We start from the raw sequence: 22,460 nt of genomic DNA, 5'->3' as shown, positions 1-22,460 counted from the left end.
TTCGATCTTGTGAATTCACACTGAAATATTTAGTGTGGGTTGTGACACGTCAGCCTGTTGGATACGTTGGTGTCGCTCCGGAGTCGTAGCTGTTACCTGTTAATGCAGTTAAGTCACAAGACTGTTTGAACAGTTTTTCCTTGAGGAGGAATCTCTCCCCGCTCTGCCTCGAGGCTGAAGCTTTCATCTGCTTGTTAAAGTTAAAAATATGACAACAGAACAATCGGCTCTGGAGACACGTGAAACGATCACATGTTCTGTAGCTAACGAGCAGGAAATAGACCGTGTGAAAACATCTTGGTCGCATCAGTGCTGGTAAGATTCAGGACTAAATAAAATCAAAAATATTTTGATGTTTCACCTGAAGATTAAATGAGAACTTTGTCACTATTTCACAACTATAGTAATATTTCATCTGCTGTGTCTTCTAAATTTGATCCAGAGAGCATAAAATCACCAAAAACAAAACCCTAAAATCCAGATTTGGTTTTTTAAAAACAAGTCTGAACCAGAAACTCTTCAATGTCAATATTAATACGACCATATCATCACAGTAATAAACGACACAGATGTTCTGGAGGCTTTTTGTTTCCTGCGTGACAAAAAGTAAAATGAACGATATTCGTTTGCAAACTTTTAATGAGACAAAACTGAAAACAATAAATTACAAGAAATCTGGATAAATAAATATTTAGCTATGCATTACCTTCATTTCCATAAACAGTGCTTTGACAAAAAGATCAACAGCAGTAAGAAAACAGGCTTAGAAAAAAAAAAGAAAAAAAAAAAAAGCATTTATATGGCAAATGAGACTAAACGAATCCCAGACGAGGACGAATCCTGACCGAAGGATATTTTTCCAGTAGATTTCTCCGTGAAGAGTTTACTGTATGTGTGGGATTATGTTTACCTCAAACTGATGAAAACAGAGACGTTTGTAAACTAACTTAAAGTGTAACATAAAAGCATCTGAATCCCATTAACGTGTAATGTGATTCTTCCAGTAAGTGTCCAGCATTTTATCTCGACTCCTTCTCTTTTAATGTTTCTTATCAAACATCTGTTTCTTTTCCTCCGCTCGTGTGTAATGATGAACAAACATGATTTATGATCCGGCGAGTGTTACACACTTCTTCATTCTGTTTCTCTCCGGGAGAAGCAGACCGAAAACAACACAAGAGTCTGAAGAGTTTCAGAGATGAATCAGTCATTACAGCAGATTGTAAAGAAGAGCGTCAAGAGTTACAGTCCTGCAGGATGTTTGTTTTTCAAAAAGGATGTTTGAAGATTAAAAGAAAAAGATGTTTACGGTTGAATAGTTTCATCTGAAGATGTGAAATGAAAAATATTCGAGAGGAGGTTATAAACCTGTAGAGGAAGGAGTGTCGGTGCTGAAGGTTCAAGAGTTCAAAAGGCGACAGAGGAGAAGTTGACTCCTCTGCCAGGTCCGTGGAGGAGTATCAGATCCGCATCCAGTTCTGCATTGATGAGTCAAACCTGTGCTTGTTGTTTTCAAAGTTCAGTCGTCAGCAGCTCTACAGCCCCTTCAGAGAGGAAACCTTCTTCTTCCGAGCAGCCAGCATCTCGTAGAACGGGTCTTTGCTTATCGCAGCTCTGCAGGTGAGAAACGTGGAGGAGGATCAGATGGAGGGAAACAAAAAAATAAACAACAACAATAAAAAAAAAAAAAAGAGTTTAAATGTGACTCACTTGATGCTGTTGATCCATTCGTCCTTCTCCTCCGCGGTCGGGGCGGAGATTCTGTAAAAAGTGTGGTTGCCCTCGACGACGCGGCCGTCTGCCTCCGTCTTACAGGCCTTGATCACCTGATCTTTGTGGTCCGGGATGAACAGCTCGAAGCAGTTCTGGGGGAGAGAGAAACAAGAGTGAGATGAGTCAACAGGAAACTACCGAAATGTGCAAAAAAACACAAATTAGAAGCGTTTCAGGCTGCAGAGAATAAATCGTTTCCTGATGACAGAGGACATAAAAAACAAGTCTGTAAAGAATTGATTTGTGGTGGTTCTGTATCTGAAAACACTGGACCTGCTTTAAAAATGAAAAGTTTTAATGAGGCAACTAATAGATATTGAACCACAACAAGTATCGCACTTAATGGGGGATAAATGACATATTTTAACATAATTAACATATTTTAAGACATTTCTACTTGTTGCTTGGTTTATTTTTTGACAAATTTCTCGGACACATTTATCAAAACATCAATCTTTTCTCCACATCTTGTGCGGAGAAAAACAGCGGCAGTCAGTCAGTCACATGACAGTAAAGTGGTGGAGAGATAAGAGTTCAGTTTACCGGTTTCTTGGAGTCATCAACTTCTCTGATACTCAGATTTTCCAGTGGAATAATCCCTCTGGGTTCTTTATCCTTATAAACACAGCAGAGAGAGAAAATAAATAACACTGTAAGAGATCTAAGTATAACGTGCGTGAGCCTACACACAGTGTTTGAGGATATTTCTGCAGCCAAAATAGGAATTACTTACAGTCGTGTATTCGAAGTAGTAAAGGCAGTTATCTGTGAGAATAAACCAGCGTCTCTTCCAGGTCTTCACTCGTCCACCTGAGGAGAGATTACTGGTGAGCGGTGACGTCGATAAACGACAGAAAAACGTCTGTTAGAGCTGAAGCAAACTGATCAGCAGGTTAAATTAAGACTAATGATTGCAAAGATGAAAGCTGAGGTTAAAACTCAGGTCAGTGTGGTCCAGCAGTCAGAAGCAGATGTGAAACAACTGTTTGTTTGTTTTTTAATTGTTTTACATCAGTGCTCAACAGCACGCAGCGCAGGAATGAAATGTCTTCATTCTGAATGAAATCTAGATGTAAAATATGCAAAAAGCTGATGTGCACACAGCCACTGAGGGTTGGGGGGTAAAAGGGGAGGGGAAGGGAAGGGAGGGGCGGCTCAGAGGCAAAGCCGTGCGTTGAAGCTGGCGAGTTTGAGCTTTTAGGGTACATACCTCCTGAAGTCACAACATGAAACACAAGAAGAAGAATGTCAAAAAACACATTTTACATTACATCAAGTGCATGTAAACACACAACAGATGCACAAGAGTTACAAGTTCAAACATTTCAGTCAACTTTCTTCTAAATTTCAACATCAGTTTGTCCTCCTCTGGTTAAAGATGTTGTTACGAATCCAGTCCACTAGAGGGCGATCCAGTTTACATTGACCTACAGAGGCTGGATGGATCCAGAAGTGAATGTATAATGAAGTATTATGAAGTATGGACGCACATACCGAGTTTGAGTAGCCACCCCTCTCTGTCGGGGTTGAAGAAGGTGTGTGTGAGGTCGTTCCCATCATCCTCTGGGATCTTAAAGGGTTCATTCTTGATGCTGTCGTACAGATTCTACACAGAGGCCAAAATAAAGAGAAGAAATGTTATCTTAGATTATTGGATGGCATGTCCTGGCGTGAAAACAGGCAGGATATTTGTGTAAAGGTCAAATCTTGTGGACTTCACCAGTCAAAATGTTCATTTGAGGAATAAACAAACATGTCCTTTTGTGTTGTTTATTTTAAAATGAAGCTTCCAGCGAGTTGAAGTTTTAGTAAAATAAACTGACCCTGAGCAGGTCCTCCGGCAGGTCTCCTCCGTCATTGATGCCTCGATTCATCGCCGTAAATCTCTGAACAGACGGTTTGTCCTTCACGTTGGGGTTGTGTAAACTGGTGTTCAGCATGATCACAGCGAACGACAACACGTAACAAGTATCTGGGAAAAAAGATAATATATGTGCACGTTTTAATGACTGAAATAAATACACAAACAAAGATTAAATGAGATTTGCTCCTTTGTAAATATTTTAGCAGATTTAAAGAGAAAAAACACTCATGTTTATTGTGTTTTAGAAATATGTTTCCACTGACTTAAGTTTAAAACTGATGTTTTCATCACAACAGCAAATTATCTGTGATGTATTTTGGGGATTAAGTCTGAAGTCAAAATGCTAAAACACATGATGTACATGATATTTCAGGGAAAAAAGCAGTATTTTAACTTCTTTTAGTGCTCATAAAAATAAAAATACTATGACTGGGAACGTGTTTTTGTACATCACACACACACACACACTCACGTACCCGTGCTCTGAAACACTCCGGGGTTACAGCGACAGTATCGCTGCGCGAAGGCCTCCATCATGCGGTCGATCTTCTGAGCCTCGCCAGGCAGCCTGAAGCTCCACAGGAACTGCCTGAGAGCCTGGACCAGGTTCAAGTCTGTGAACTCGTGTAACTGCAGGAAGGCGTGCAGAACCTCGATGTTGAAGTCATCTCTGCACGACACGCGCGGTCCCACACAAAACACACAACCCACATGCACACGCACACAGGCAGGGGGGAGGAAGGACAACGAAAACAGGATCAAGACCTGAACGCGGCTCTGTTTAGCTCACTGAGTTGGCAACAAAAAGAGATGGATGAGATGTGACGAATCAGATAAAAAACAGATTAATGGATGATCTGTTAAGCTCATATATTCTGTATTGATAAGGCTCGATTTGTCCTCAATGCTGGACAAAGTCCACAGATAGAAAATATGAGGATTATCCTGTTCCGAGAACTCTCTGGGTCCATCATCATCATCATCACTTCTGATGAGAAGAACCAGTTGGGAGGAGCATCATTGGTCTCACTCACCTCTCCCCCAGGTAGTCGCCGATAGCTGTCTTATTAAGCCCCTCCCCCTTGTAGAGGAACTGGGCGATGTCATTGCTGGTGTTTTTCAGCAGGGAGCTGTCAATCAAGAATCGGATCCCCTGAGGAGGAAAAGCAGCCAATCAGAGCTCAGATCATAGTCTGGACATCAGTATTTACACTAAATATGAGAACAGGTGAAGTTAACAGTCTTTGTCCAGTGAGACGAACAAAGTTCAGATGAATCACTTGTTTAAATTTTAAAAATATTCATAACTGCGTCTCAGTTTCACCACAATAGTTTGACATTTTGGGAAATAATCATAATTCACTTTCTGGTGGAGAGTTATGTGCCGGACCATTTCTTGGTCAGGACCAGTAACTTCCTGGAGTATCTGCTGGTTGCCTGGCAACTGCTTGACGTGTAAAACGGCTTATAATTGTTGCTTTTACAAACAAGATATAACTTGTTGGTACGTGAGCTTTAAAGGTCGATTTTTCTTAAGTTTGGACAAAGGCAGGCTAGCTGGTTACCATCGTCATGCTAAGCTAACTGCTGCTGGCTCTGGCGTCATGTTTTCAGACATGAGAACAGCATCGATCTCCTCATCTTACTCTTACCCAGAGAGCAAAAAAGTGTATTTCCCATAATGTTGAACTATTGTGTTACTGACAGTCTTCTACATAAAGACAGAGCCTGACGTCGACTGATTCTCACCTTCTTGGGGTCCATGTTGAACTTCTTCCGGCCCATGGCCATCTGTTTATTCCTCTGCATGCTTTTCCTAAAAAACAAGAGAACAACTCTGTAAGTGGTTGAATCCGCATCAGTCCCACTAATACTGAGAAGAGGATTTGTCTAAACAGAAAATGAATTGACAGAAATTTGATCATTGTTTATTTATGAGGCAAAATGTCAAATATTCAGCGGTTCCAGCTTCTCGAATGTGAGGATTTGCTGCTTTTCTCTGTTTTGTAAACTGAATCTGTTCGAGGCTGAGATTCATTCTCGACCTTCGGGACAAATATCCAACAACCTCTTTCAGCTACAGAAGGTGAAGCTTTTGATACGGTTGAGAGCTCCGACAATAATTCAGTAAGTGGACCTTGTGTTTAGACTGTTTTCCACTGAATATTTTTGGGACTGCTGGTCAAACAAAACAAGCTCCTTGAAAATGCTTCCTTACTCTCATTTTCATAGACTAAACGATTAATTAAAAAAGAGTCAACAGATGAATCGATAACGAAAACATTTGTTTTTGCAGCCCCGAAGCCAAACATGCATCTGTGTGTCAGATCCCCGTGAACACATGAAACAAAAGGCTGAGTGGACCAGAGCTGCCTACGCATGAAGCACAGAAATGGTGGTTGAAGAGATACTTTACCTCTCTTCAGTCAGGCCCAGGTTTTCAATCTCATTGGTCACCTCTGCTATCTCATCCTTCAGCCTCTGAGAGCAGACGGGAGAGAGAGAGAGAGAGAGAGAGAGAGAAAGAGAGCGATGAAGACGAGTGATGAGACAGAAAGAGGGGGGGGGAGAAAAAAAAGGAAGGAAATACAGTTGAATAATTGTGCGTCTTTTCGGCTGCAAATACAGAAACTCAAAAGGAAACGAAAGGCATACATGTGATGTCTGTGTGATGTGTGACTCTTTACATAAAACCTCCGGACATGCTTTGATCTCACCGTCAGCACATTTCATCTTTCATGGTTGTCTGTTCCAGATACGTCTTTACTGACCAACATGTCCGGACAAGAGCTTCCTGCTAAGAAGATGACCCAGTAAAACCCTGAAAAAGTGCAGACGTGATTCTCTCTCTCTCATTCTTCCTCTCGGCAGGAGTTATTCAGAACAGCCGCGCTCTGCAGAAAATCCTCTCTGGGAGCTGTAGCACCTGTTCTGGGGTCAGAGCTGACCACCCCTCTCTCTCTCTCTCTCCCCACTCCTGACCCAGATTTACCAGCCTGCTTCTCTCTCTCTCCCCCCCCCCCACCATCAACTGACTCCCTCCCCAGTCTGTGTGAGCGTCACACTGGTGGGGAGACGGGAATATGCAGGATCAAAGACTTTGACTGGCTTAGCGGAGCTGCTCAGCAGAGCTCAGAAGCAGAGGTTATGGGAGGAAAGACTGTGGAACGCAGGTGAGAAGCAGATGGAGAAACACTGAGCCCAGAAGATAACAAACTAATTATAGAAGAGAGAGAGAGAGAGAGAAAAAGACGCAACCTGAGATGTAATCATCTAAACAGAATATGTGTGTAGAGCAGGTGACGTAGCCCTTATCGGAGGTAAATAACTTCAGCTGTCAGGATTCCTCCCATGTGCGTTTCCATGGTTACACCCCCTCGTAAACGAACAGCGTCCTCTGTCTCCATTACTGGAATATTTCATGGCTCATTACCCATCAGCCCCCGAGGGCAGGACAGGGCGGCGCTTTAGAGGAGAGAAGCGCAGAACGAGAGTCGACCTCAGTAATAAACTCCATCAATCTATTTACACAGCGTCGCTGCCCGGAGGGCGTGTGTTTGTGTGTGTGTGTGTGTGTGTGTGTGTGTGTGTGTGTTTTGGATGCTCACCTTGCTGACTGAGGATTAATTCTTAAAACAATATTGAACGGCTGTGAGGGAAACTAACAAACTAGGGAGCAAATTAAAGGGTTTTTTTTTGAAGGCTGATAATATTTTTACTTTGAGAATTTCCACCTCAGGAATGCTGGGAAAAACATTTAGAGCATGAAAACACGAGACGCTAAAACTTTCCAGTGAAACCAGAATAATAAAAATTATTTTAACATTATCTGATGTTAAAGGCCAAATCACCCACCACACCTACTGGAATGGAAACTCAAGAGATGGATTACTGGACGTTTACTAAACAGTTTCCAGACGGTTTCTGTGTAACTAGTCAGCAGGGAAAAACTCTGCTGGTGCTTAAAGGATTAGTCAATCAAATGATTAGTTGATAGAAAATTAATCAACAACACTTCTGATAATTTATCAATCAAGTTGTTAATTAAACATATGATGGTTCCAGCTTCTCAAATGTGAGATTTTGTTGTTTTTCTGTTTTATATCATTGTAAATTAAATATCTTTGGTTGTTTTGTCCAAACAAGAGTCCAAAACTCAATTTATGAACAATTCATATGAATATTAACAAACTGCAGCCCTAAACCTGATCATATCAGAGGTGGATGATATGAGTGGTCAATAATTGAGGGTCTAAGGACAGTATAACTGTATAACTACAGATTTTAAAGCTCCTTGAGGCAGATTTGTGATTTTTTGATATTGATTTGTACAAATAAAACTGACTTGACAATATGTGACATGAAATAAATGAGGCGTCGTGTGAGTTTATAGTCACATGTTCTAAACACCCTCCATCTCTCACAATAGATAATATACATATATATATATATATAATATAATATAGACTCATGTATTAGCATTTGTACATGAACTTTGGATGTTTGTTTAAATATGTGTTCATGTTCATAAATGCCTGCTTATGGTTCAAACATTGACAGGAGTGTCTGAAATAGTCGATATCAGTGCGATAGACACTTGGTTATTAATTCTGACGTTCTGAGGTCTGGAGATGGATTATCTGATCTCCAGACCTCAGTGTGTCAGAATTAATAACCAACTTCTCTGACAGTCTCTAAACTAAGACAGGATCACCGCAGGGAACAGTTTGCTGTTGCTGGTTGCAGACACGGTCACGGCTCTTCCTGTTTTTTGCATTTTCATATCAAAAGGAAACGATTTAGCTCACAGAGAAGAACTCTTTAATTAAATGGTGCAAAGATAATTATTTAAACTTAAATGTCAGTAAAACAAAGGAGCTGATTATTAACTTTAGGAAGAGAGGGGAGGAAGTTACTCCTGTTTTTCTCCTGTCCATTCTTACAAATATCGGTGTACAAAACTAACCTGGAAGGTAGATACAAACATGGTCCTAAAAAGGTCCTGTGACATAAATAGAGGACTACTTCTTGTTTGTTTTTAACCAGAGCATCATTTCTCATGCTGCTGTTTGTTGGGGGGAGTATTACAGTGGAGGACAAAGGGAGAATAAATAACCTGATCAAAAAAAAGCAGCTCTATCTTTGGCTCACCTCCAGATTTCTTAAAGGTTCTTTTAGAAAATAGAACAAGAATAAAATTGAAGACCTTTCTAATATATGCAGAAACACCCACTCAGTGGTGTTTTTTCGTGGACTGAAAAGTTCTTTTAGTGCACGGCTGCTCAATGGAAAGACTGATAAGGACCTGCTGTGGTGAAGCTTATCAATGACATGTTACACTATTAAATGGCCTTTATGATTATCTATCACTGTTGGCTGTGAGGTCTTTTGTGTTCTTATTTGCTCAGTGTTAACGATTAGTTTTTATTGCCTTGTGTTTAAGCAACATATTAAGTAACTCATTACGTTTTTCAGACTATTTTAACTGTTTCATCCTGGCTTTGTTTATCTTTGTTTTTAATGTTTTTTCCTCTTGTCATATGTGGTGACTATTTGGTGACTGTCCCTTCGAGGGTCAATAAAGTATATCTAATCTAATATCACCAAACTGTTATATTGGTCCAACCCTACAAACCAGAACATGTAACATCAAAAACCTTCTCAAAATGCCACATACACACGAGATAAAACGTCATTATTGCCCTTTTTATCCTTTTGTGCTTTTATCTAATTATTATGATTCATTTCTGTCTGCATTTTATATCTTATTTCCAGCTAAGATAAATATTAATATTAAGGTCTTCCTCTGCTCCCTTATCATGCCAAAACAAATTCATCCTAATGAAGAGCTGACACAGAAAGTCCCGCTAATTTATTTAGGGTTGTAGGGGGGAACTGAGGCAGCGGGTTAAACTGTCCCTCCAGGCAGAGACAGATAAAGGACACACACACACACACACACACACACACACACACACACACACACACACACACACACTGTATATATATATATATATGAGGTTCAACCCCCCTCGTACACATGCACCCCCACACAAAGAGGATCATCTGTCTTGAATGCGTACAGTAACGCTCCGGTGGTCATACCCCAATACCCCCTACCCTCCACACACACACACACACACATATATATTTATATACACACACACACCTCCCAAGGCACACTGGTCTAGACATGGAGGAACAAATCTGGCCAAGGACAAAGAGAGAAGAAAGAACTACCTGAACCATGTAATAAAAACGCAAAAGCAAAACAATGCAGGTTTTTTTTTTTTTTTTTTTTTTTTAAATGGCCAGCTTGAAACAATTGACATGGTTTAAAAAAAATGAAATGTTCCAGAGAGAAAGGGAGAAAGAGAGAGATGTGCAACAGTCCAGACGGCCACAAGGTTCACAGCAGGGACAAAAACAAACTCCCTTTCATAGCGGCCCAGCAGAGAATGTGCAGTAATCAGGAGGACAGAAAACAGACTGAGACCACGAGGCTGAACTCCAGATGAATTCAGCTGAGGTTTTCTTTTAAAGTTAAACAAATTGATTAAATAAATAAAACATCACTGGGCCTTGACAAAGTGTGTGTGTCTGTGTGTGTGTGTGTTTTCTTACTTGTATGTCCTCCAGTAGCTCTTGTTTTCTGCGGCGGATGCTCTCCAGCTCTTGTCTTTCTTCAGGACTGAGGTCATCAGGCACTGAGACAAGAGGAAGAATATATAACACTCAAATACAAACAAATATCTTTATCACATATATATACACAATACACACACACACACACACACACACACACACACACAGGAAGGGGACCTGAGAATCCCACTGGTCTGGGTCATTATGGCAACACAATCTTTGATCCATCAAATTAGCCTCCTCCCCAACATCCAAACCCCAAAGTGGAGATTAAATCAACCCCCTTAGTCCTGTACACACACACACACACACACACACACACACACACACACACACACACACACACACTCACTAACCAGTGGCCATAAGAAAAATTCAGGAGGAGGAAACAATAATAACAACAATAATGAAAATATTGTCCTTCTAAGTTATATTTTACATCTAGAAAGCAACATTTATATTTGCCTGAAAAAAAACATAACAATCATAAAATAAAAAGCTGCTTTAGAGGACATTTAAACACTGAAACATGTTAAAACTATCAGTGTTATATAAAAATGTAGTAACAGACAAATAACTTGAAGCACAAACATGAAGAACTGTGTAAAAATTTAAAAAATGTTCACACAGTTTTCATATCTTTAGAGATTGTTATAAGTTATATTGGTGACAGAAAATATGCAGGAGAAGAAGAGACTGAACTCGACGTTTCATCATCAACATCACAACGTACACGTGTGCAGACGTTCACTGACTAATCCACCATGGTAGACTATACAAACTGTATGAGAGCAAATGATTGAAAGTTTGCTTTTATATATAATATTAATGGTTAAAACAGACCATTAAACATCATTTTGCCTGATATCATTCACTGGGCAACGACGAAACAAGAAGCTGAGAGTCTTGTGACTTTAAAATGAATGAAGATGACAAAAGAAACTGACAAAAAGAAGAAAGATTAACGATGTTGCTGAGCTTTTAAAACAAGATTAAGTGGCATGAAAACACTTTTTCTTTCCAGATTGAGCACCAGAAATGGAAAGCTGCATATATTTCATTCTTTCTATTGCAAAAAAAAACAAATGTAGTGTAATGTTTATGTTATTTAGAGCTGAAAATGAATAGAGAATGAATCAGCAACTACATTTAAAAAGCTCTTACACTGTCATGGTACAGAAATGAGTGGTTTCTCAACAGATATAAAGCAGAATCTTCAAAAATCACTAATTCTATGAGAAGTTTCATCATACACAGAATAGTAGCTTGTTCTCTCACTTCTGGCCGTTTCCCATTTGTTCTGCCTCAAAATAACAGTGTTTGGCAGCATCCTAGCATACTTTGATAATAAATGAATTGTTTTGAGTCATTTTTAAAGAAAAAATATCAAAATTCTCTGGTTCAGCTTTTTAAATGTGAATATTTTCGGGTTTCTTCAGACTTCTATAACAGTAAACTAAATATCTTCAGGTTGTGGACTGTCGGTCGGGACAAAACAAGACATCTCAGGTTGCATCTTGGGATTTGGGAAAACATGATCGACATTTTTCAGATTTTATAGAGCAAACGACTCATCAGTTAATCAAAAAGGTAATCGACAGATTCATCGATATTATTGAAATGTTTCCAGCTCCGGTTTTTGACACACAATCCAAAAACAAACAGTTAGATGACACATTACAATCTCCAACAGAAACATCAAAGCAGCTTTAAAAAACGGTGCATTAGACGTGAATTCTTCCTGTATCCGTTAAGCTCGAACATCGATGCTGCTCCCACCCTCCACACAATACACACCCTGAACTTTATACACCCCGAGTGTGTCCTCTGATAGAACAGAGGTTGGTGGGCAACCACAGACACACGTAACATCTGCAGAGGAATGATAAGGTGAGGAGGGAAATGTGGATCTGTCACAGTGGCTGACTTGTGGTTTTTCTTAAGAAAACTTGCGAGAGAAAAAAAAAAAGAAAAAGACAGAGAACACAGCGCTGTAGAGACGTGCCCATCTGCATATTTCATGTTTTATAATATGCAAGTCTCTCGTCCAAAGATTTTCAAACATCTCATATTCTGCACCATAAAACTATAACTGCTGTTCCTCTCCACTGGGTGCCTCATAATAAAGCTTCTGGCTACTTTCTGATGCATAAAAAAATATGTTTCAACCAATGAAAAAGGTGAAGAAAAGACACAATTTATGGCGAACAAGAAGGAGCCACGAAGGACAAATCAAGCTGTGCTGCTGCTGTTTGTCAGCCTCATTAGTGGAGCCACGCTGGGAGACTCCTGTAAACTGTTTCATTTCACAAGTTACTCACTGTCAACCTCTGGATCAACCGAGGGAAACTCATTTAAGTAGCAGAGGTGCAAGTGTTTTACCAGTACTTTTAAGATTCATAATATTTTACAAGAAGTTTTGTATTTCAAATGATATATTACACCCGGTCGACGCTGAGATGAATATGTAAATAAAAAATAGCTTTTTAGACGCCAAAAGGGACGATTTCCAACAAATAAAAAACTGAACTACAAGAAATCTCAACGTTTTTAAAATTTCTAAAAAAAAAAATAAAGTCTTTGTTTAAACCTTGGAGACAAAAATATCTGAGCTCAAGGTTCACTTACTAACTTTTTCCAGAGCTTATAACTGGATGTAGCAGTCTTTCTCAGGGATGGAGTTCACAATCAACCTGCACATTTACATAATATTGAATAATCTAATACATAGAGCTGCAAATAACGGCTATTTCCATTATCAATTATCGATCAACCTATTGTTAACTAGTTTACAGACTATCGTAAAAGTTCCAGCAGCCAAAGTTGACAAAATATTTGTTTTACTAAGAAAACCCAAAAGTATTGAGTTTACCATCGTAGACGACTAAGAAAACCTGCAAATCTTCATATTTGAGAAGCTGAAACCTGTGGAGTACGGCTGCACTAACAATCATTTTCATTACCGATTAGTTTCTCGATTTATTGACAAGTTGTTTGGTCCATAAACAGTCAGAAAATGGTGAAAAATGTCGATCACTGTTTTCCAAAGTCCAAGATGACGTCCTCAAATGACTTATGTGTCCCCGCCAACAGTTCACAACCCAAAAGATATTCAGATAAACCGAAAATATTCACACTGGAGAAGCTGGAATCAGAGAATTTTATCTTTTGTTTCTTTAAAAAAAATGAATCAAAGCGATTAATGGACAAATAGTCAGCAGCTAATCGACTAATCATTGCAGCTCTACTGTGGATTTCTGGAGTTTTTGCTTTAAGAGTGACTTAAACCATCAGGCCATTATATTAATTAATGCTGATGAATATTAAGTTAAACTAGTAATCGATGATGTAATTGTTTCAGCTCTATATATACACATTAAGATCATTTGTTGTTTCCCCTTTAAACTACATCCTCAAAAAAAAAAAAAAAGATCATGAGATGTGGTTGAAAGCTCCGGAAAAATCTTGTGGATGGACCTTGAGTAAAGTTATTTTTTGTCAGTCATTTCAAAGTCTGTCTCAGACTCCTCTAAATATATGAAAGGTAAAGTCAGAAAAGGCCAAGGTGGCGTGACAGGTGCCACAGCCTCAGATACTGATATAATTTACATCCTGCAAACACAGACAGTGACGCACTCACTCATTACACACACACACACACACACACACACACACACACACACACACACACACACACACAGCCTCCACTCAGAATAGAATAACGCGCCATTGTGAGCAGAGAGGTAGTGAAACTGGCATTCACGCTCACTTCCTACCCCCCGACTTTACATTTAGAGAGGAAATAAAAGCCGGCGGCAGATTCGTGATGCTTCATGAAAGCGTGTCACATCACTCTTCTCTCATGTAAACAAAAACACAAAAACATAAACAACTATTGACCCGCGTCCTCTGGCACCTCAACCATCTGCATAGTCTCGAGGTCAGCCAGTGTGTGTTTGTGTTGCCAAGTAATGGGACACCTTGTCAGAGCGACGCTGCAGATGACCAGCTGCTCCGGACAACCAACATATCTCAGGCCCTAAAGTTTGCTCTCTGTGCTTCTGCATCCACCGTCTGGTTTGTAAGTTATGCAACACATTGCATCCTCTGAAGAAAACTGAACGCCACATTAATCAATCAGCAGTTACCGTATGTTCTGGTTGGGTTTCCGGCTCTCATGAGGTTTCTGAGGATGATGTGATGACACACACGTACACACATACACACACACACACACACACACACATTCATTCAGATACATTTCTGCAAATTAGACCTGATGGAGAAGTAGTGCTGACGCAGTACACCCACTCATTTGTGTCATAATCCTAAAAGGTTCATACCAGTGAGAACGTCAGTCTGGCTGAGTGGCTTCACTACCACCAGTCTCGGTTGTCCCAGTATTCCCAGTGCAGCTTGAAAACAACACACTCACTCACAGGTTGATTCTGAAATCCAAAAGTCTATCTTAGTCGCCAATTCCAGCACCAAAGCAGCCGGTTTTCAGCAGCCCAGTCTAGTGTCTCCTATAACACAGCAGTAATCCAGCCCTGTCAGAGCCCTCCAATCCCAATCCTGTGGTCCTCTAGTCCAGCCTCCCTGCCTCTTAATCCTCAGGCGCTCACTCCAGCAGGGGAGAGAGGACGGAGAGAGAGGAGAAGGGAGCAGGCCTGCAGCTAAATGAGGATGAGGACGAGAGTGTTCGTGAGTGTGTGAGGGGGAAAACCCTTGAACTCTCATCTCTCTTCCTCCCTCCCTCCCTCTGTCCATCTTGACTCCTCCCTCCTTCCCTCCCTCCCTGAACGAGCAGAGCATCAAACACCGGCTCCCCCACGTGGACACCGGTGTCCGAGAGAGAGAGAGAGAGAGAGGGCAGGGCAGTTTTGCATGCACGTTCAAAACACTGAGTGGTAAAGAAATGAGGAGAATGCAAACCTGAGTTTGACTCACTTGTCCTGGATACTAGAGCTGCAACAATTAGTCGATTAACCGACTGACAGAAAATTAAACGCCAACTATTTTGATAATTGATTAATAGTTTTTTAATGTTTTAAAGGTACAACAAGGAACTTTAATTTCGTGTTGATTTTAGCGGCCCCTGTGGACAAAAGCGGTAGTGTTTTCCCAGAATGAAGACCGCATTTCCCATGAGCGCCACCGCCTCGTGTCGTAAAGATCTTGGCTAGCATTTGTTTTAGAAGTGAGTGAAAGAAAGAGCTACTTATTTTTAATACCATTAATGTGGCGCCTTCCTGCAGGGTTATGCGGTGTGTTTATTTCTCTTCATTCACTCTCTAGCTCGCTCGGCCAACGCTGCTCTCTCTCTCTTTCTCTCATCTTTTTAAAATTGAGTCAGGAAGCCGACGACGAGTCTAACTTTACTTTTGACGTTATCAAACGAAGAGAATATCCTCCCCTCGTCCCAGCAACGTCTTTATACTCCCTCATGCTCGAGCTATTTAAGTAGCTTTCTTAAAAAATGACTCAAAATGATTTAACAATTATCAAAATAGTTTCTGTCGATCGACACACTTATTAATTGACTAATTGTTGCAGCTTCACTCTAATGTGAGTATTTTCTGGGTTCTTTAGTCCTCTGTGACTGTAAACTCTGTAAACTGAATATCTTTGGGTTGTGGACTGTTGGTCGGGACAAAACAAGACATTTGAGGACGTCATCTTGAACTTTGAGAAACAGCAATCAACATATTTCACCATTTTCTGACAGTTTAAAGACCAAATGACTAATCGATTAATCTAGAAAATAATCGGCAGATGAATCGATAATGAAAATAATTGTTAGTTGCAGCCCTGCTGGACACCAAAACATACAAAAAAACAATTTACTTAACAACAGCTCTCTGTTATCGTGGCATTAAATCTGTCTTCAGTCTTCCGTCTCTGCTCATCACATGTTGAATCCTCGCAAATTAAACTCCTACAAAAGAACACACACCAACAACGCCTCCCTCATTGGTTTGTCTCATTATTGGCCCCCACAGGACGGCAGCTGACCCAGGACCCAAGGCAAAGCAGTTTGGTTATGACTAGGAAAAGATCTGTGTTTTGAGATTGAGCGTTGCAGTGTCTGGCACCGTTCACAAGGCAATATTTGTCCATTTCAGTATTCACAAGGCGATAATTGTCCGTTACAATGTTCCCTGGCCTGAGGATAACAAGCTCAGCAGAGTGATATAATCCAGCGTTTATGGTAAACTCCCTGGTGACTGATTGCATTCACACAGCCGTAAGGCTCAAAAGTCCAGTAAGTAAGGAGGTAAAAATAAATCAAACTGCTAAGGGAAGGAAAAATAAACTGTTGCAGAAAAGAAAAACATCTTAATATGACAGAGAGAGAATGTGAGGACATTTCTGACAAGTTGAACTGCTCTCTGAGGGTGGAAAAGTCTTTTAAAGTGGAGTATCTGTCAGGTGGGGGAAAAAAAGGCTTCCAGTATTATAATTATGCTTAAAAATAAAGTAGCACCCACTCTGTCAAGTGGAAAATGTCATGAAAAGCCACCTTTACTGCTTGTAGCTCTAATATTTCCTACTTGACAGAATGAGTGATCTTTCATTAAAACCAATTTATGTTACTAAAGGTTTTGACAGTTTATTCCTAAATGACAGAATGAGCTACCTTTATTTAAGCATAGTTGGTAATCAGATTTGACAGATATTTCCCACCTGACAGAGTAAGATACTTTACTGTAAAGTACAGCTTGAAACAAAAGAGTAGTTGTGGTGAAGATGACAAATAATAAATTAGTGTATCTTGTTTATTGTATTGTTTTTGTGGCTTATTCTTCCTCTTTTCACAGTACTTTTATGCAAGTACTGTACTTCAGAAGAATTTTGAATATTTCCATTTGATGCTACTTCATACTCCCGAGCTTTTAAAATACAACACATTGTTAAAGATGAAACCAGTGGTTTCTAACCCTTTGGGCTTTTTTTGGCACATGGTTTCACTTCAACAAATGTTCAAATGATCCAATATGTCACCAAAAATCAAAGATTAGACAAAAAGTCTTCTTTTCTCTCCCATTAATCTTCTCACAACCCCTCAGATTTATCTGGTGACCCTTTGGTGGGGCCCCGACCCCTAGGTTGGGAACCACTGGACTAAACTAGCTAACTGTATATAAAGTAGTTGAAACTAGCTCCACCTCCAGCAGCCACAACAGTAACATGCTGCTCTAACACTGATGCTTCACTATTAATAATCTAATGATGTCATATATAATAATATATCAGTCAGAGGAACCAAACTACTACTTTTACTGCGATACTTAAACTACATTTAACTGATAATACTTATGTACCTTTGCTTGAGTAGGTTTTTTTCATGCAAGACTTTAGTAATGGAGTATTTTTACACTACTGTATTGGTACCTTTACTTGAGTAAAGGATCTTAGTACTTCTTCCACCACTGATCTTTTCATCTACTATTTCTGACGATGAGGTACTTTTTGGTCACAAATTGGAGAACTACGCAGTTTAGTCCACGCAGCCAAGTTAACTAAAAAAAAACAAGTATTTTTGAGGGTGATTTCTTCATTTCCAACTAATAAATGACTGCTTTGACTGTATTTATAGACACATGAATTATGAAGTGCTGCACAATAAGCACAAACCCCCATAAAGTCTGGCCTCAAACCAGATTAATAATAAAGGATCCCTTGTGCCAGTTAATACAGACTGTCAAAGAGCATTAACTTAATCAGTCAGGACAGATGAGGACTTGTTGCTTTCGCTCTGTTGATAAGAAATGAAATGCTGAAACCAGCATCAACCACAAACTACCCGCTACGCGCTGATTTATTTAAGTTATCTAGCGTTAAAGTTACGTTAGTTGCTAATCTGGTTAGCCTGAAGGTTAGCCCTGCTAAACTAAAGCGGGTCAAAGCAACTTACCAACTCCGTCTTCCGACTTCAAAACCATGTTCGTGCTGCTGGTCGACGCTGACTGATAACAAGAAAAGCTAAACTTCTAAGTTTTAGGTAACTTTAAAGGCCAAAAAGTGTCTGTATTTTGTCACTCCGTTACCGTTAAACTGGCAGTTAATGACAACTGTCTCTGCGGAGACAGCCGGTGTTGGGGCAGGATGACGTAGGCGTGGCTTCAGCGGCTGCAGCCAATCAGAAAGCGGTTAATGGTTGCCTAGCCAACTATCTATCCATCTATTTATCCATCTATTTATCCATCCATCTATTTATCCATCTATGTATCTATCCATCTACCTATCAATCTATTTATCCATCCTTCTATTTTATCTATCCATCTATTTATCCATCTATTTATCTATCAATCTATTTATCCATCTATTTATCCATCCATCTATTTTATCTATCCATCTATTTATCCATCTATTTATCTATCCATCCATCTATTTATACATCTATTTATCCATCTATTTATCCATCTATTTATCCATCTATTTATCTATCCATCCATCTATTTATACATCTATTTATCCATCTATTTATCCATCTATTTATCCATCTATTTATCTATCCATCCATCTATTTATCCATCTATTTATCCATCTATTTATCTATCCATCTATTTATCCATCTATTTATCTATCCATCCATCTATTTATACATCTATTTATCCATCCATCTATTTATCTTTCTATTTATCTATCTAAAAATACTCCTGGTAAATCTAAATTATGATGCACAGAGTCAGAATTATGAAAGATCAAGTCACATTTATGACAATTTTTGTCATTATTATGTGATGTAGAGATATTATCATCGTACTAACTTTACTATCATTTTGACTTAATATCTTAATCTTAATATATCATCTATATCCTATAATATATTGACTTATCTTACCCATACATCAATGCAAAAATACTCCATTACAAGTAAAAGTCCTGCATGAAAAATCCGACTTGTGTTGAGTAAAAGTACATAAGTATTATCAGCTTGATGTAGTTAAAGTATTGCAGTAAAAGTAGTAGTTTGGTTCCTCTGACTGATATATTATTATATATGACATCATTAGATTATTAATAGTGAAGCATCAGTGTTAGAGCAGCATGTTACTGTTGTAGCTGCTGGAGGTGGAGCTAGTTTCAACTACTTTATATACAGTTAGCTAGTTTAGTCCAGTGGTTCCCAACCTAGGGGTCAGGCCCCTCCAAAAGGTCACCAGATAAATCTGAGGGGTCGTAAGATGATTAATAGGAGAGGAAAGAAAAAAAATAAAGTTCTGATACACAAATCTGTTTTCAGTTTGTGGATTTTTTTTCTCTAATCTTTGATTTTTGGTGAAATATTGGATCATTTTAACATTTATTGAAGTGAAACCATGTGAGAAGTTTAGAGGGAAAAATCACTATTTGGTGGAGCTGTTAACAACTCATAGACATCTGAAATGTGACCCGACTACACTCTGCTTTTTGAAAGACATCAAAAGAAAATGATTAAATAAAATCACGAATCTAGGGGTAATAAAATAACTATTAAAATATAGCAAATAACATCAAGTAAAAGATGTAAAACTGAATATGTATTAAAACTATAAACACACACATAAAAATGATAGAAAATAAACGATGTACGAAGCACATAAAACACGTCTAATGATGAAAACACTGAAGGTGACTGTGTTAATTCTGAGTTAATGTTTCTGCAGTCAGCATGTCTTGTATTGACTTGTCATTCCAATCATTTCAGCTGTTTTTAATACTTTGGAAAGGTTTTCATAAGGATATGTGTGCAGAGAGAAATGGGAAAAATGAAAGGAACAAATATATTTAATGTTTGCATGCTTGAATCTGTTTAATTATGTGATACCAAGTCATCATTTTGAGATCTCATCTCTGACTTAACAGCTACTAACTTACTATCATTTTTGACTTAATATCTCATCATTTTGACTGCTTGTAATAACACTATAGCCTGCACTATAAGCATATGTGTATGTGGAGAGAAATTAAAATAAAAATTGCATTAATTCACATGTTTGCATGCTTGAATCTGTTTGTAGTTTTTACAGATGTCCGTGTGTGTATATGTGTGTGTGTGTGTGTGTATATGGGTGTATCTGTTCACAAAACCAGTTTTAATGTCTTTTGGCTCGGGGATATGTGTGAATGTTTCACTTATTGATGTTTTAGCACTCCACCCTGTGGTGGCGTGTTCAAGCAGGAAAAGAACACAGACAGGACGCAACAAGAAGTATAAAATAATTAATTATAAAGTGAACCTGCTGGAGAAGAGACGCACATTTAAACCACATGGGTGTGAAGACTGAGGAAGCACATTTGATATCAGAAACGACTCGTGTGTGAGAGAAAGAGGAAGGGCGAGGAGAGGATGCAGGGAAGGATAGAGGAAAAGAGGGCGAAGGATTGCAGCTGTGCGCTTGAATCAGTGCTTTATTCAGACTTTGGACACACCAAAAACAGGATATGTTGAGGAGGGGTGAGGAAGAGCTGCTGCAATTTAACAGTTTAAAGGGTCAGCTCACCCAAATACAAAAAACACATTTTCTCCCCTCTATTGAGCGACAGATTGTGAACAGACTGTTTCCACTGGGACTTTCTCATCGGTAAAAAGTAGTTCAAATGAAAACCTTTGACAGTGAGGTCTGTGTATTATCCAAATTAACCAGTACATTGTTTCTGGAAAGAGTCATTTTTCACTGTTGTGACCACCAGAAATGAAATCCCTTCATTGCTCTGAGGTGGAGGCCCAAATCTCTTGGACACAAAACCAAGATCAGCATAGATAGATCTTTATTGTCCAAGGAGGGAAATGTGTTTTCACAATTTGTGCAAATATACAAAACAGTGAACATGTGGTCATATATCCACATACTCTTTCATGCTGGAGGTGAGTTAAAAAACGAACAAACTCTAATACTTTTGCAGGAAAAAGGTAAATCTGAAGATACGAATCATTCTCAAAGGATTGATTGAGCAAATCTGCTTCACAGCTGAAGGGTTTGTCTGTGAAATCGCTCAGGCTTCAGAGGCGTTAAAGCTCAAGGCAAAAACAAAGAAGAAGAAAGCAGACTAACAAAGAAGAAAGCAGAGGAAATGACACGGAAAAAGATGGGGAAGTCCCACTATAGAAAGAAATGTCATAAAAAGCCATAAGGCAAAAGGAAATAACCTGCTTGAGTGCTGAACTGCTTTCATTGTGTAAAAATGGCTTTTGAATGAACGCATAGATACACATTACTGTATAAAATCACCTGTGGGCAGCAATGGAGATTATGTCACTCCAGCACCCACTGGAGAGGAAGATCCTGGACCAGAGGATGATGGGTTTGCGTCATGTTCTCAAATCAAGCCCACCATCTCTCTCTCTCTCACACACACACACACACGCACACAGTTTGCCTGACTCATGTGTGCACATGAACACAGAAATGTCAAAAGCACAGCATGGCACATACACACACACACACACACACACATACAGTACACACACACACACTACAGAGTGCTCTGTGTCTTGAAAATCACCACGGCAACTGAACACTGATAGCACTTTGTGCCAGTCTTGCTCTCCACGTCTCTCGCTGTGTTTGTCTGTCATTTCTAGAGTCACACAAAGCGACATATAAGCAACAAAGACCTGTGTGAATAACAATGGTGATAATTTATTCATAAAGCACTTTTTTTTTTTCCAAATCAGAAAAAAATGTGCATGAATAAAGAGAAAGCATGTTCACGCAGCTCGAAATAAAGGTTAATTGCATGACAGAACTACTCAAAAAGCTCAAAAATAGTTCACAATAACACAAGACGAGTGTATTTATCTTAAAAGCACTTACCTGTAGCAGCAGCAGGTGCCGCAGCTCGCACCGTAGGACAGAGAAATGCCTGAAAACTGGAGGCACACAGCTCACTGACGGTCCCCATCACTACACAGTGTGTGCTCAGGAGTTTGTGACAAAACACTGTTTGAGGCTCTAGCGGTATCCTCTGAGCATCTCTTTGCTTTACTCCCCCTTAAATCGGCGTCATTACTCAAAAAGGAGACCAAATCAGCAGGATCAGGTTCTGGTTTCAGCGTAAAGCTGTTTGGAAAAAAAGCTTTTCTCCCATCGACTGCTACCAGACTCTGATGGACTCTGAGAAAAACGCTCTCCACTCTCACTCTCTCTCTCTCTCCTCCCTCCTCGCTCTTGTTCACACACTTGACCTC

The 22,460-nt window shown here is 39.4% G+C and overlaps 1 protein-coding gene across 6 annotated transcripts; it reads right to left on the bottom strand.

Moving 5' to 3' along the window:
- Window positions 1-621: 621 nt before the first annotated feature.
- On the bottom strand, window positions 622-22,243 carry LOC137172482 (cytohesin-1-like). Of its 6 annotated transcripts, XM_067576936.1 has the most exons (13): window positions 18,334-18,352; window positions 18,201-18,252; window positions 10,262-10,344; window positions 6,054-6,118; window positions 5,387-5,453; window positions 4,672-4,790; window positions 4,114-4,307; window positions 3,597-3,745; window positions 3,267-3,379; window positions 2,507-2,585; window positions 2,317-2,388; window positions 1,711-1,865; window positions 622-1,614 (listed from the first exon to the last, which is right to left on the bottom strand). In XM_067576936.1, the coding sequence occupies exons 2-13, from the start codon at window positions 18,226-18,228 to the stop codon at window positions 1,536-1,538; spliced, it is 1,203 nt and encodes a 400-aa protein (XP_067433037.1). In that variant the 5' UTR covers window positions 18,229-18,252; window positions 18,334-18,352; the 3' UTR covers window positions 622-1,535. The 6 variants fall into 6 exon arrangements, with proteins under 6 accessions (XP_067433037.1, XP_067433036.1, XP_067433038.1 ...); XM_067576935.1 differs by lacking the exons at window positions 18,201-18,252; window positions 18,334-18,352 and adding an exon at window positions 22,087-22,215 and having other exon boundaries at window positions 2,507-2,583; window positions 3,268-3,379; XM_067576937.1 differs by having other exon boundaries at window positions 2,507-2,583; window positions 3,268-3,379; window positions 18,201-18,390.
- Window positions 22,244-22,460: the final 217 nt, after the last annotated feature.

The sequence above is a fragment of the Thunnus thynnus genome, chromosome 20, assembly GCF_963924715.1.
Source record: "Thunnus thynnus chromosome 20, fThuThy2.1, whole genome shotgun sequence".
Lineage (NCBI taxonomy): Eukaryota > Metazoa > Chordata > Actinopteri > Scombriformes > Scombridae > Thunnus > Thunnus thynnus.
Note: the sequence above shows the minus strand (reverse complement) of the source record. Positions and strands in the feature narration are given on the sequence as shown.

Bases quoted from the DNA above. Each gene is read 5' to 3' on its own strand.
- LOC137172482 (XM_067576935.1), bottom strand. From the start codon at position 22,174: ATGGGGACCGTCAGTGAGCTGTGTGCCTCCAGTTTTCAGGCATTTCTC. The intron at 4,791-5,386 runs GTGAGAATCAGT...TTTCCTCCTCAG, and splicing joins TCAACATGGACCCCAAGAAG to GGGATCCGATTCTTGATTGA. The intron at 2,389-2,506 runs GTAAGTAATTCC...TGTGTTTATAAG, and splicing joins ACTACTTCGAATACACGACT to GATAAAGAACCCAGAGGGAT.